The 13,734-nt window shown below is 38.2% G+C and overlaps 1 protein-coding gene across 1 annotated transcript in view; it reads right to left on the bottom strand.

Annotated features, from left to right (window-relative positions):
* Positions 1–13,734, bottom strand: part of OFD1 (OFD1 centriole and centriolar satellite protein) — a gene marked incomplete at its 3' end in the record, with an annotated part of 41,861 nt that overhangs the window by 19,387 nt on the left and 8,740 nt on the right. Inside the window, exons 6-11 of the mRNA XM_080718271.1 lie at positions 10,891–10,998; positions 8,050–8,186; positions 7,493–7,666; positions 5,355–5,461; positions 2,955–3,074; positions 1,130–1,203 (exon numbers count right to left, since the gene is read on the bottom strand). Of these exons, the coding sequence (XP_080574397.1) occupies positions 1,130–1,203; positions 2,955–3,074; positions 5,355–5,461; positions 7,493–7,666; positions 8,050–8,186; positions 10,891–10,998 (720 nt within the window). The remainder of the gene's footprint in view (positions 1–1,129; positions 1,204–2,954; positions 3,075–5,354; positions 5,462–7,492; positions 7,667–8,049; positions 8,187–10,890; positions 10,999–13,734) is intronic.

Raw genomic sequence — 13,734 nt, 5'->3', positions numbered from 1 at the left:
GTAAAAAATTTGTGTGGACATACATGTACACATCACTGATTTAACCCCTACCCAATTCCCACCCCATTCCCTCCCCATCCCTCCTTCCCTTGCTTGGCTTAGTGGTTGACTTCAATATGTTTAAGTACATTGTGTGTTTTAGAGAACTTCCTTCTTCCCCGCTCTCATCCCCTCATTTAGGTTGTCTTATTTGCTCCCCTATAGGATTTCCTTTTTCATCTAGAGTTCCTCCTATAACCCATTTCTCCCTAGCTCTCACATATTAGGGAAAGCATCTGATTTCTTATTTTTTGTGACTGACTAATCTCACTTAGCATAATGTCCTCCAGTTCTATCCATTTCCCTGAAAATGATGTAACTGAACCAAAAATCTCTATAAAATCTCCACCAACAGTTTTATTTCTTGTGAAATAATCTCAAGACTAAAAAATTATTCAACTTCTGTAGCTCGGGTCACTGCATGTGAGAGCTTAGGAGGTTATATGTCAAGTAAAATTACCATGAAGCATAAAAATACATTAGAAGTATATCACAGAGACAGAGAAGTAAAAATTTTCCATAAAATCTCTCACTGTTAATATTTACCAGATGGCAATAATAGTCATGTCACAGATTATCTATCATAATACCTTGAAATAAAGTTGGATAAAATACAAAAAATACTGAAGACATATCAGTATCTCTTGTGAATATACAAAACATTAAACACAAAAGGTTTCCAAAAAGGTAGTGAGCAGGGTGTGTGTGTGTGTGTGTGTATGTGTGTGTCTGTGTGTGTGTATGTATGTGTGTGTGTAGTACTGGGGATTGAATCCAAGAGCACAATAATCCTGAGCTACAGTCGCAGCCCTATTTTATTTTTTAGTTTGAAACAGGGTCTAAGTTGCTGAGGGCCTTGCTAAATTGTTCAAGCTGGCCTCAAACCTGCATTCCTCCCAAGTACTGGGATTATAGGCATGCATCACCACCATCAGCTTTTTTTAATTTTGTAAAATCAAAATTACAAAAAATGTAATCCTGAAGTAAAAATGAATTAAATTATATATTTTAGAATATTGAATAGATAGAATTCAGGAAGCGAATAAATTACATCAGAACTGAAAATAAAGACTCTTCTCCCCCCAATCACCTTTATTCTTCCTTTCATCTTCAATCAATCTATTAGTTCTAGTGATGTAGTCATCCTTTAGTTCAAGTTGATACCTGAGAATTAAAATGAAGAAAAATGAGTTCCTTGTTATCTCCCTGAAAAGAATGCTATCAATGCAGGAGCTTCTCTCTGGCACAGGGCATCTGAGAGTGCTGAACCTGACAATGTGTTAACTTCAAAGTCTCTCAGTAACTAGGGTTAGGGATCTGAATTTTGAACATTAAAAGGTCCAGTAAAACCCCTTCTGGATCCTGCAAATTGGGTCTCAAAACTCAGCTGCACAAAATGAAGAAGGTTATCTCAAGGTTACTGAAAGCAATTACTTTTCAACTGGTCATGACTGGCAGAGAGCAAAGAAGTAAACCAAGTTAAACTTACATAGCACATGATGAACTTTTAATCCCCAGTGACAACAAGGCCATCACTTCCAATCCACTTGCCACCATCTTCCCACCCCCAACCAGGGTAAGTACTTTTGCCCTTAGGGTCTAAGCATTGCATAGAGAGATAACTGCTGATGGCATTATATCCATATCAGTGATAAAAAAAAAAGGCCCGTCTTCATGGAGCTTTATTTTCTTCAGGAGCTATTACCAGTTGCCCGGTTCAGAGACAGAAGAAAAGGAAAGAGGAGAGACAAACATTCCTATGGTGAATACCCTTTAAACTCCCACATTTGCCTAACATATGAACAATATCAAAATGATACTGAAGCACTGTCTGCATAACTATGTGAAATATATATTTGTTCATTAATTCCTAAAATTTACTACAGATATACTAGCATTTCCTACTTTAGTAAAGAAACTGACAAAACAATGTAGTGAAAATCTGTAAATTCAAAATTGATAGATGGAAAAGGTGATGTCTTTCTTTCCTCTTTTGAACTGGGGATTAAACTCAGGAAATTTTGCCTCAGAGCTATACCTCCAGGCCTTTGTCTTTTTTATTTTGAAATAGGGTCTGCTAAGTTGCTGAGACTAGGTGTGAACCACCATGCCTCACTTACTCTGTAGTATTGTGTGAGTGTGTGTGTGTGTACTGGGGCTTGAACCCAGGAGCATTCTACCTGAACTATCCCCTCAGCTTATTTTTATTATTATTTTTGTGGGTCTGGGGATGGAACCCAGGGGGATTTGATCTCTGAGCTACATGCCCTGCCCTATTTTTTATTCTTTATTTTGAAACAGGGCCTTACTAAATAGCTGAGGCTGTCCGTGAACCGCCATCCTCCGGTCTCATCCTCCTGAATGCTGAGATTACAAGAGTGCGCCACCATACCCGGCTTTTATTTTTATTTATTTATTTATTTATTGGTGGTACTGGGGTTCCTGGAAGCCCTTCTACCTCTGGGACACACTCTCAGACCTATTGTTGTATTTTTATTTGGAAACAGGGTCTCCTAAGCCAGCATGCGCGGCTGGCTTCGAACCTGCGCGATCCTCCTGTCTCTGCCTCCAAAGCGTGGGGATTACAAGCGTCCACCACCACGCCCGGCTTTTTATTTTTAATTTTGAAACAGGGTTTTACCAAGTTGCTGAGGGCCTTTTTAAATTGCAGAGGTTGGCCTCAAACCTCCCATATACTGGGATTATAGGAATGTGCCACCATGCCCAGTTGATTCCATATGTTTTAAAAATTATCCTAACTCAAATACTCATGGGAAAGGATTAGTCAACTGAAAAAAATAGTTATTTTTTTCAAACACTAAATTTTGCCATAAAATGTTAGCCTTATCTTTGTTAGGTTTTGCCACATTTCTACCAACTTAATTCAAACATATTTCTTTCAAAATGTCAATTACTTTAGAAGTTCATTCTTGAGCTTTTGGTCATAGGTCTCTTCGATATTCTTTATATTCTGCTCTCGTCTCTTAAGTGCCTCAGCTGCACTTTTATTTTTTTCTTCTTGGAGTCTCTGGGTCCTGAAATTAACAAAAATATATAAGCAGAAAATAACTACAATATCTAAGGTGATGAAATTAAGAAAAAATAAGATATGTTTGTAGTTCAGACTGAAAACTGTTAGGTAACCATTACTACTAGAAAATGAAAGAGTTAGATGTCCTCCTCCATTGTACCAACTGACCAAGATACAATTTATGAGAACTAGCAGAGGGAGCTGGATAGTAGCACCTTTTAGTAGAGAAAAGTAATTTCCCAAAGAAGATAATACATAAAAGGTACAGGTGATAAATGGCCATAATCCATTCACAGGTAGAAGACTGACATATCAGTTACAAAGTCATAAATACAACTTAAGTTAGACATAAAGAAGACAACTTATACTAAGAGTGAAGTATTAATGTTTTCTATTATTATTTCTATTTATATCTCTTTGCATCTCTGCTAAGCTTTGCTTTAATAAGAGGTTGCTGCATTTTTGTCAAGATATTCGTATTTGTGATTTCTCTATTGCGAAATATAAATTGATCGATAAATGGCTTTATTTTTTCTTAAAAACCTTCAGTGTTATGTGTTTGCCTCTTCTGTAATATTTTTTCTGTGAAATCTAATCCATTATCCCACAGATTAACAAAGGCAGGAGATCTGTGTTTATTATTTAATAATCTATTTATTGGATACTAAAAAGCGTGAAAATAGAGAACAAAAAGTAGGTGGATTGATAAGGGCTCTCAAATGTTGAAGAGTCATCTCCCTGCTATCGATTTAATCAATATGATTTTCATAGTAAAACTTTAAGTCAGCAGTAATTAATACCAGCTCCCCAAACAAGGGGTCAGGTTCACAGGTGTTGTTGAGATTAAGCCATCCTGAGAGGTACTAAAAAAAAACTCTGACCAGTCAGAGACAGGATCTATGAATTAGCCCCCTCTGCTGGCTGATCTGCAAAGGAACAGAGGAGAAAAAAAGACATTTCACTTACACTCAGGAAGAGGAGGAAATGGAGGGGAAAAATGATTATATGGGCTGGGGTTATAGCTCAGTGGTAGAGTACTTGCCTAGCACATGGGAGGTTCTGCGTTTGATCCCCAGCACCGCAAAAAAAAAAAGATAAAAGAAATGATTATATAATCATGAACTATCTCTGCCCAAATTTTGTTCCTTTTCTCTCTTTTGATCAATTTACCTCTTCAGTATTAACAAAGAAGATAGTAAGGTAGCAAGGGGAAAAATAAAACAAGTAGTCTACAGAAGTGGGAAAGCAACATTAAAAAATATGGGGACAATTTCTTTAATGTTCTAGAATTTCTGGAGTATCTATGAGTGCCATTTACTTATTTACTTTGGCCTTGGGGACTGAGAACCCAGGGAAATTGTCTCTCCAAGCTACATACCCAGCCCTTTTTATTTTTTATTTTGAAACAGGGTCCTGCTAAGTTGCTGAGGCTAGCCTCACATTTGTGATCCTTCTGTCTAGCCTCCCCAGTACTGGGATCATAGATGTGTGCCACTGTACCTGGCTCTACAAGTGTTAATTAACAGCTGATTCCAAATGAGAAAGAAGGCTCATTGGACACTATAGATGAGTGAGCTTGCTATCAATCCCAGGTAAGATTTGAAGAATAAAATGTGAGTATTTAGAAGTAGGTGACACACATTCCATGAAAAATAATTTCACCCAGCAGACAGCCATATTTCCTTTCTTGAGCATACCCCAGGCAAATACAGCAGACCTGGATATTTGGAGTTCAGTTACTATTAGATCTGAACGACTGAATGTAACTGCAAAACATACGCGATCCATTCAAGCACTATTCGCTTCTCCAAATTTTTCTGGTTTTACTGCGGTATTACGATGATGTTTCATTCTGTTTTTCATTTCATACAGGCTTGTGTCTATATTTCACGAGTAAAATCCTAGTCTGTGTTTCTCTCAACTTGTACTTTTTAAAGCTAGTGATATCGCCTTTACAACTAAGCTCTACTTGGCAATTAAAATATGTGAACACAGCTGGACATGGTGGTATATGCCTGTAATCCCAGAACTTGGGAAGCTGAGATAGGAGGACTGCCAGTTCACGGCCAACCCCGGTAATTTAGTAAGGTTCTCCACAACTTTGTAAGACCCTATTTCAAAATAAAAAATAAAATAGGGCTGGACATGTGGTTCAGAGGTAGAATGCCCCTGGATTTAATCTCCAGTACTACATATACACACACAAAAAGAGTATGCGGACATATACTTAGTAAATCTTTTTCTTCTCATTCTGAATAATCCAAAATGAACACACATTACTTACAATTCAAAAGCTTCAACTCTTTGCTTCAGCTCTGCTTCTCTGCCTCTTAGCAAATCTATATCTTTTAGTAGAAGCTGTCTTTGGGCATAAATTTCTTTGGTTTCAATCTGTATAGGGAATCATGAAGTTTTAACAAGAAAGTAAAATAGATTCGAACAGGGTATCTGGAAAGTATAGGCATTTAGGGTGATAATTCACCTTTCAAGAGTTTTTAATTCAAGGTACACTTTTGTCTTTGCACAGAAGATATTCTGCCCCCTTGCAATTTTCTCCCCCCGTGACTGTTAAACTGTATTACCCTACATTACTAACACCCCTTGCTCAATTATTCTACCTAGTTCTTTAACATCTCTCATTACCTTACTTGACAAGCTCTTCAGCCAAAAACAAATTAAATTAAATGTACATTCAGCAATGAACCCCATGGTGACTGGCTGGTGGTGGTGTCCAAATGTTTCAGTTCATGGTTCATTCTGACCCAGTGTGCTCAGATGGACTACTGAATGAAGGGGCCTTCCTTCCATTTATAAGTTCACTGAATGAGGATTTACTATTTATCATATGTCAAGCAACATCCTGAGAACGGGACATGAAAAAGTAGAAGGATATAGTCCTCATCTTTAAGGATCTTACAATTTGGTCAAGAAGAAACACAGTATAAAGACTACAGAGGAATGAGCTTGAATGAGTCATTCAGTAAAGGGGAAGATATCACCCAGGTGATTTTTAAGCTAAGTTTTTGAAGGACAGTGCAGTTTTATCAAGGAGAAAAGTGGACACGCATTCTAAGTGAAAAGTTAAAGGCATTGATGTTCTGATGAGGATGACAATACTCTCCAACACATTCAGGTAAATACATGAGGATATAGCAAATCATCTGGCTTTAAGATGAAACTGTTAGTCTAAATACAATCTAGTACCTTAAAGATTTGTTCTTCTAGCATTTATTTATATAGCTGAAATGAGCCTAATTCCCAGAAATGCTGGACAAAATTGTAGAGGGGATCCACTTAGCCTTAAATAACAAGGTTTTACAGAGAAGCCGATCCACTTAGCCTTAAATAACAAGGTTTTACAGAGAAGTCCTAAGCAAGGATGGACACTAGGGGGAGGCCCTCCTACTTTCAACATCTCCTGACAAAAGCAATTCTGGAGACACACTGAAGAGAGTGCTGCAAACGCAATCTGGCTTAAGAGATTCCTTCAGAAAAGGAATGCTTTCCTGAAAGAGCAGATCCAAACACTCCCTGCCACTCAACTTCTCCAATTCCTGTGGAGTCACGTTCCCAAGTGACATTTCCCTGTGCGAATAACTCTCAGCCCTGGACTCTTCTATTCCTAGACCTTGACTTTTTCTCACTTCTTAGCTTCCTCCAATGGCCTCACACTACAGTCTGCTTCCACTCCCCACCTGCAACTCTGAACACTTGGTCTACCCTTATTCTTCTACCTACCACTTTCCCTGGACCTCTTCCTTCATCACCTGGAGACTGTCACATAGCTTCCCTCTTCCCCTAGGTCAGGAGCCACCCACCTTCTCCTTGGTTCCCTTTACAACCCAACAGAATCCCAGGGTCTTCATTCAATCGGCTATCTTTCTTGGGTCAATTAAATTATACTGTCTGCAAAGCTCCACTCTCCAAGCACCACTAGCTTTCCACTGTTACTGAAAGGGGCAGAAACACAAGGTGCTCAGACTACACACCCTCTGGAGAACACAAATAGAAAACTAACCTCCAAGCACGTGGTTGGGTCTTTCTCATTTCCAGGCTCCTGTCTCAGCTGGGTCCTTGTCGGTGTTGAGCAGACCTCCCTGCTTTAAATAGCTGCTCTCCCCTTACCCACAGCAGAGGTTCTATACCTCTGAGCCTCTCCTCAAACCCTCACCTGTTCCATCAATCTGCCTGAGTGTCTCCTAATCTCAGAGTGGACACTCACCCCACTATTCTTTCCTTTCTGCCATTTCAAAGGAAAACATCTGCATAGTCTCAACAAGACCCGCCCTTCTCTTTGCAGACTTGCCTCCAGTGTCTAGGGACTGTCATCAACTGTCTGTCCTTACCTTATTCCTGGATCTTGAAACGACATACTAACAGCTGCAGGAAATAGCCACGCAGTAAACTACTCTCAGATATTACCTCTTGGTGCTTTTGAATTCTTTCAAGGGTGCTCTTTTCCCGACAAATGAGGGCTTCAGTTTTTGCTTGACAAGTTCTCTCAAATTCACTCCGGAACTCAGCTAATTCCTTCTGATATTTTATTTTCTCATCCGCTTTAACTTTTGTTATTTCAGTATCTTTAAAATATCTCAGCTGTAAATAGACCACACAAAATTAACAAAGTGAGCAAGACCGAACCACATGCTTGGAAGTGAATTTTCTATTCTAGTTCTCCAGAACTAGATTTTAACAATCCTAAAGAGATAGTAAAAATCCTCTCTTCATTGTAAGTTTAATATTAAAGTTATGCACGAATATATCACATTTAGTTTAATTCATATTTTGTTTTATCCCAATCACTGTACCTCTAGGAGTCTGTCAAAAGTTATGAACACATAAAATCAATTAAAAACAAAAATGATATGAATAGCAGTAGAGTATCCCATCCTTCCTAAAGGTTCTAGATGCTTCCCCACATATCCTAGATTAAGATATTAAAAGACAAGCAAAAATATCACTCTTATGATGCTGCTCACCTTTTCAGACATTTCTGTCCGAAGTTGCTGTTCTATTTCTCTCTTATATTCATTTAGCTTTATTTCTAAAGACTCTACCTTTGGGTGCTGAGGATAAGCATCTGCAAACTGATCATCGATAAGCTGAAGCTTCTCAGCTATTAAAAAATAACACATGAAATTAGGATATGTAAATCAAGTTAGGCGTACAAAAGGTCAAAAGCAAAGAAGATACTACTTAGAGAAAAGTGTAGGGATGTCTGCTGTTTACTCTGAAGTATATCAAAAACTTGAAATGAGTTAATGAATGGGCAGATAAGTGTTGAAGCAAGTATAATATCAATTTCACGGTGTACTCTAGGTGCCAAGGCAGAGTGTTTATTGACCTTGATTAAAGTTAACAGATGCTTTCAAAATGATGACTTTAAAAGAAGATAATGTACTTCAAACCCTCCACTTCACAGATAACAAATGCCATACAGGTTGCATCACTTCCAGAGAGTTAAGAAATTATAAGATAACTGAGGAGAAAGTGAAGTCTGTTGACTCTCGAGTCTCTTTCCAGGAGACTTGTGGCCCTTAAACCCACTATCAAGCAGAATCAGCGAGAGCAGGGTACAAATCTGAACCTAGAGTGAAATGCCAACCACATACGATACCGACGCCACCAAAAAAGTACACACAGGGGGAAAAGACTGGCAGAAGTAGATTAAAATACCAGCGGTATTTGTGTCTGGAAGGTATAACTAGATGCATATTTCAAGCTATTTTCTGTATTTTCCAAATGTTCGATAATGGTGCAGACCAACACAGGACCTTCTAGCCGCATGGAAATGTCACTTGGGAAAATGACTCCACAGGAGCAGATCCAAACTCTCCTGCAGGTACTCACTCCCTGCACATGCCTGTAATCCAGTACACAAGAGGTTGAAACCAAGGGATAGCAGGTTTGAAGTCAGCCTCAGCAACTTATCAAGGCCCCCAGCAACTCAGGCCTTGTCTTAAAATCAAATAGGGCTGGGGGTGTCATTTAGTAGAATGCCCTGGGTTCAATCTTCAGGGTTCCCCCACATACACACAAAAAATACCTGATTTCAAAGAATTAGCATACAAACTAAAAGAAATATCTTATTAAATTCTTATAATGAGTACATGTTGAAATATTTTGGATGTGTTGGGTTAAATAAAACCTATTATTAAGATAATTTTATCTGTTTCTTTTACTTTTTTTTGCAGGTCTGGGGGTGGAACCCAGGGGAATTCGACCTCAGAGCTCTACCCCCTGCCCTATTTTTTATTCTTTATTTTGAAACCAGGTCTCACCGAGTTGCAGAGGCCTCACTCAGTAGCTGAGGCTGTCCACGAACCATGATCCTCCGGTCTCAGCCTCCCGAATGTTGGGATTACAAGCATGCGCCACCACACCCGGGTTTCTTTTATTCTTTTAAAATTACAGCTACTAGCCAGATATGGTGGCACACACTTAGTACTTGGGCTGAGACAGGAGGATTACAGGTTCAAGCACTGTCTCAGCAAGTAGTGAGACTCTCACCAACTTAGTGAAACTCTGCTTCCAAGTAAAAATAACAACTAGAAATATAGGGCTGGGGTATATAGCTCAGCAGTAGAATGACCCCAGGTTCAATCTCCAGTGCCACACACAATAAATAAATAAATAAATAAATAAATAAATAAATAAATAAATAAATATGGCAACTACACAACTTAAAATTACATATGTGGCTCATAGTATTAGAAAGTACTGCTTACAAAAAGTATATTATTTTCCTAAAGGAATTAAACCTATACTTAAAAGCCTAGTCATAAAATACAGTTCTTTACAAATTATGAATTTGTTATCTTCTTACAAATTAAAAGTATTACTATTACTTAAGATTAAGAACAGGGCCGGGCGTGGTGGCACACGCTTGTAATCCCCGTGCTTGAGAGGCAGAGACAGGAGGATCGCGCAGGTTTGAAGCCAGCCTCGCTAGCTTAAGAGATCCTGTTTCCAAATTAAAAAATATATAAAATAGGTCTGGGAGTGTAGCCCGGAGGTAGAAGGGTTTCTAGGAACCCCAGTACCACCACCAAAAAAAAGAGTAAGAACAGGACAAGAAGTTATTAAGCACATGAATTTTTGTGTGTGTGTGGTACTAGGGATTAAAACCAGATGCCTTCTATCTCCAAGCCAGGTGCCTTCTATCTCCAAGATAAACCCCCAGCCCTTCTTATTTTGAAACAGAGTCTTGCTAAGTTACCACACACTGCCTTCAAACTAACTACAATCCTGTCTCAGACTCCCAAGAACTGGAATTATAGGCAGGCTGCACTGTGACTGGCTAGGCCTATCAGTTTAAATAGCTGCTCTCCAGCTCCACTGAGCATAAAACTAAAGGGCAGGATGGTATAGTACAAAAAGCTCTAAATCATGGATTTAGAATCCAGAGAACTTGGATTATAATATTGGTTCTGATCCAAACTGGATGTTCTAAATTATTCTTCCTGGGACCTCAGTTTCTTGAACTATAAAGTGAAATGATGTTCTGACTTCAGCTCTTCGCAGATAGAATATGATATTCCAACTTAATGACTGTTAAATAAAGTTAGACAAGCCAAGAGGAAAGAACCGCCCAGCTAAGAATGTGGGCTTTGGGATCCTGTATGATTGACCAGGATAGTCCTGGCATTTATAAGTACAGAGAATGATATGGAAGTCCCTAGTCCCTTTTAGCAACATGATTCCAGAAGAAATGAATCATGTCACCTACACAGGTAGCATCTCTCAAGTTCAAGGAACAATAACACAATATGATAACTTTCCTACATTCAAGAAGAAAAGAACAGAAAGGATATAATTACCAAGAGAATCTCTTCTAGGAAATGTTGAACTTGTTTGAGTTTCCACATCACAACTCTCTTTAGTTTGATGATATTCTACCAATTCTTTCAAGAAGTTTACAAGAAAACCTAGAAAATACAATGTATAGAATTTTGTTTCAGAACGTTCATTCAACCATTGCTTAGTTACTGTTTACACAGTCTTGGTTTAATAATGTTATCATTTTTTAAATTTATCTTTTAAAAATAATTTGTGTGGTACTGAGTATTGAACCCAAGGACATTCTGCCTCTGAACTACATCCCCAGCCCTATTTTACTTTTAATTTGAAACAGGGTCTTTCTAGGTTGATGAGTCTCACTATTTGCTGAGGATATTCTTGAACCTGTGATCCTCGTGTCTCAGACTCCCAAGTACTGGGATTACAAGTGTGTACCACCATGTCTGTCTTAAGAATAATTTCTGAGGCAGGGCCTTTCCAAGCATTATACAAAACCTATAAAGAATAAGGAAATTTATGAATACTTAAAATTAAAAACTTAAATATGGCATGGAAAAGGGTCAAAATACAAAGTATATAACAAAAATTTCTGCAAAAATAAGGAGACAGAGTACTCACTGTCACAGTATCAAAGAACTCTTGAAAATCAGTAAAACAAAAAACAGGAAAAGACATGGACAATCTAATCATAGGAAATAAAACTTAAGTGTCCAATAAACCTGAACATTTCTGAGAAAGCGGGTACTGGGGAGTAAATGCAAGAGCATTCTACCTCTGAGCTATACTCCTGGCTATTTTTCAATTTTTTTAAATTTTGAAACAGAGTCTTGCTGAGTTGATGAGATTCTAGCTAAGTAGCTAAGGCTAGCCTTGAACCTGTGATCCTCCTGTTTGAAGTACTGGAACTACAGGAGTGCACCATTGAACCCAGCTGAACATTTTAAAATGCTGAAAAGAGCCGGGCGTGGTGGTGCATGCTTGTAATCCTAAGACAGGAGGATTGCAGGTTTTTGTCTACAAGTTTAATAGTTTTGCACTTCACATTTAGGTCTGGGTTTACTTTTAGTTTCTGTATAAGGTGTGAAGTCTGTGTCTAGATTCATTTTTGTGCATATGAATGCTCAATTATTCCAGCGCCATTTATTAAAAAGACCTTCCTCCAAGAAATTGCCGTTGTACTTTTATAAAAATTCAATTGACTCTTATCTGTGTCAATCTACTCAGGGCTCTCTATTCTACCCCACTGTTCTAAGTATCTATTCTTTTGCCAATCACAGGAAAGGATTGTAACTTCCAGAAAGCAAAGGGCCAATGTCCAAATTTTCTGGGCATCATTATCCTGAAATCAAAAATTGGGATAGAAAGTATGGGTGAGTAGAATCTAAGGTACAATGGTCATTCAATTGATCAGCACCTCCACAGTATAGACATTATAAAATAAGATCAGGTTTGAGTCAGGAGGCAGACAAATGTTAGGTACAAAATGTCTTCCTACCACGCTGGGCATGGTGGTGCACGCTTGTAATCCCCGTGCTTGGGAGGCTGAGACAGAAGGATCGCACAGGTTCGAAGCCAGCCTCAGCTACTTAGTGAGGCTCTCTCAGTAACTTAGTGAGACCCTGTTTCCAAATAAAAATATAAAATAGGTCTGGGAGTATAGCCCAGAGGTAGAAGGCCTCTGGGTTCCACCCCCAGTACCACCAAAAAAAACAAAAACAAAATATCTTCCTACCTGTTTTTGATGGTCTCGATTTCTTAATTAGAAGCCATGACTTTTATAATCATGTAATAGCCACTATTCACATACAGCTAAATTATACTATAAAACTAAATTAAAATTTTAATTGTTCAGTCATACTAGCCACATTCTGAGTGTTTAAGAGTCACATGAGGCTAGTGGTCACCACATGAGACAACAGAGATAAACATTTCCAGCATCACAGATGGTTTTATTGGAAAGCATCACCCTAGAATTCAGAATTTACCATACTGAACTTCAGTATGAATTATCTATTTTGCAGGCAGCCCACAGTGTCTTATGACCCAATTTATTTTCCTTCTGGAAACTTCACTCCCAAGGGACGTGGCAATTAAGTCATGGACTAAAGGCTGGCAGAAAGTATATACTTATATGTTTGTTGAATTAAGTTCTGAGTGAATGTATGTCCTAGTAGGGATGGTAGTAGTGCTGGCAACAAACAAATATCCAAAAGCAAACAAACAAAAAAAGAGCCATTATGTAACATCACAGATTTCTTAAAAGATTGCTAGCTTATTTTCAAGCTACAAAGCCCATCATCAAGTCCAAGATAAGAACTGGCAAAAGGTTAGTATCAAGGCCAAATTTAAGGTACTTTATCGGGTCTGTATAAATGCTGAGGAATGAATAGAACACTTATTACTGGAAGATATTCCTTAAATAAATATTAATATATAATACTCTTTCAATGTATTTCAGTGGGATATCTAGCATACAAAAATATTTGGCCTAACTGTTGGTAGTTTAAGAGAGAGTTTTTTTGGCAGAAATATTCTAAGCAGTACATATTTTTAGAAAGAATATCTTCCAGTCTTTAGTAGGATTCTTGCTTACTGTTGGCAGTTTCCTTATTTGGTATTTAAGAGTAATTAAAAAGATTAAAATATGGGGGGATGCCCCGCACTTAGCGAAATAACAGATGAATCACTGTTTATTTAAAAGGTAAGGTATAGCCAGGCTCAAAGGCACAAGCCTGTAATTCCAGTACTTGGGAGGCTGATGGAAAAATTACAGGTTCCAGGCCAGTTTCAGCAACTTATCAAGACCCTCATTCAAAACAAAGAGTAAAATAGGGCCAGGGGTATAGTTCAGAGGTAGAACACTC

This window comes from Muscardinus avellanarius (assembly GCF_963383645.1).
Source record: "Muscardinus avellanarius genome assembly, chromosome: X".
Taxonomy (NCBI): domain Eukaryota; kingdom Metazoa; phylum Chordata; class Mammalia; order Rodentia; family Gliridae; genus Muscardinus; species Muscardinus avellanarius.
This window is presented reverse-complemented; position numbering and strand designations above follow the sequence as displayed.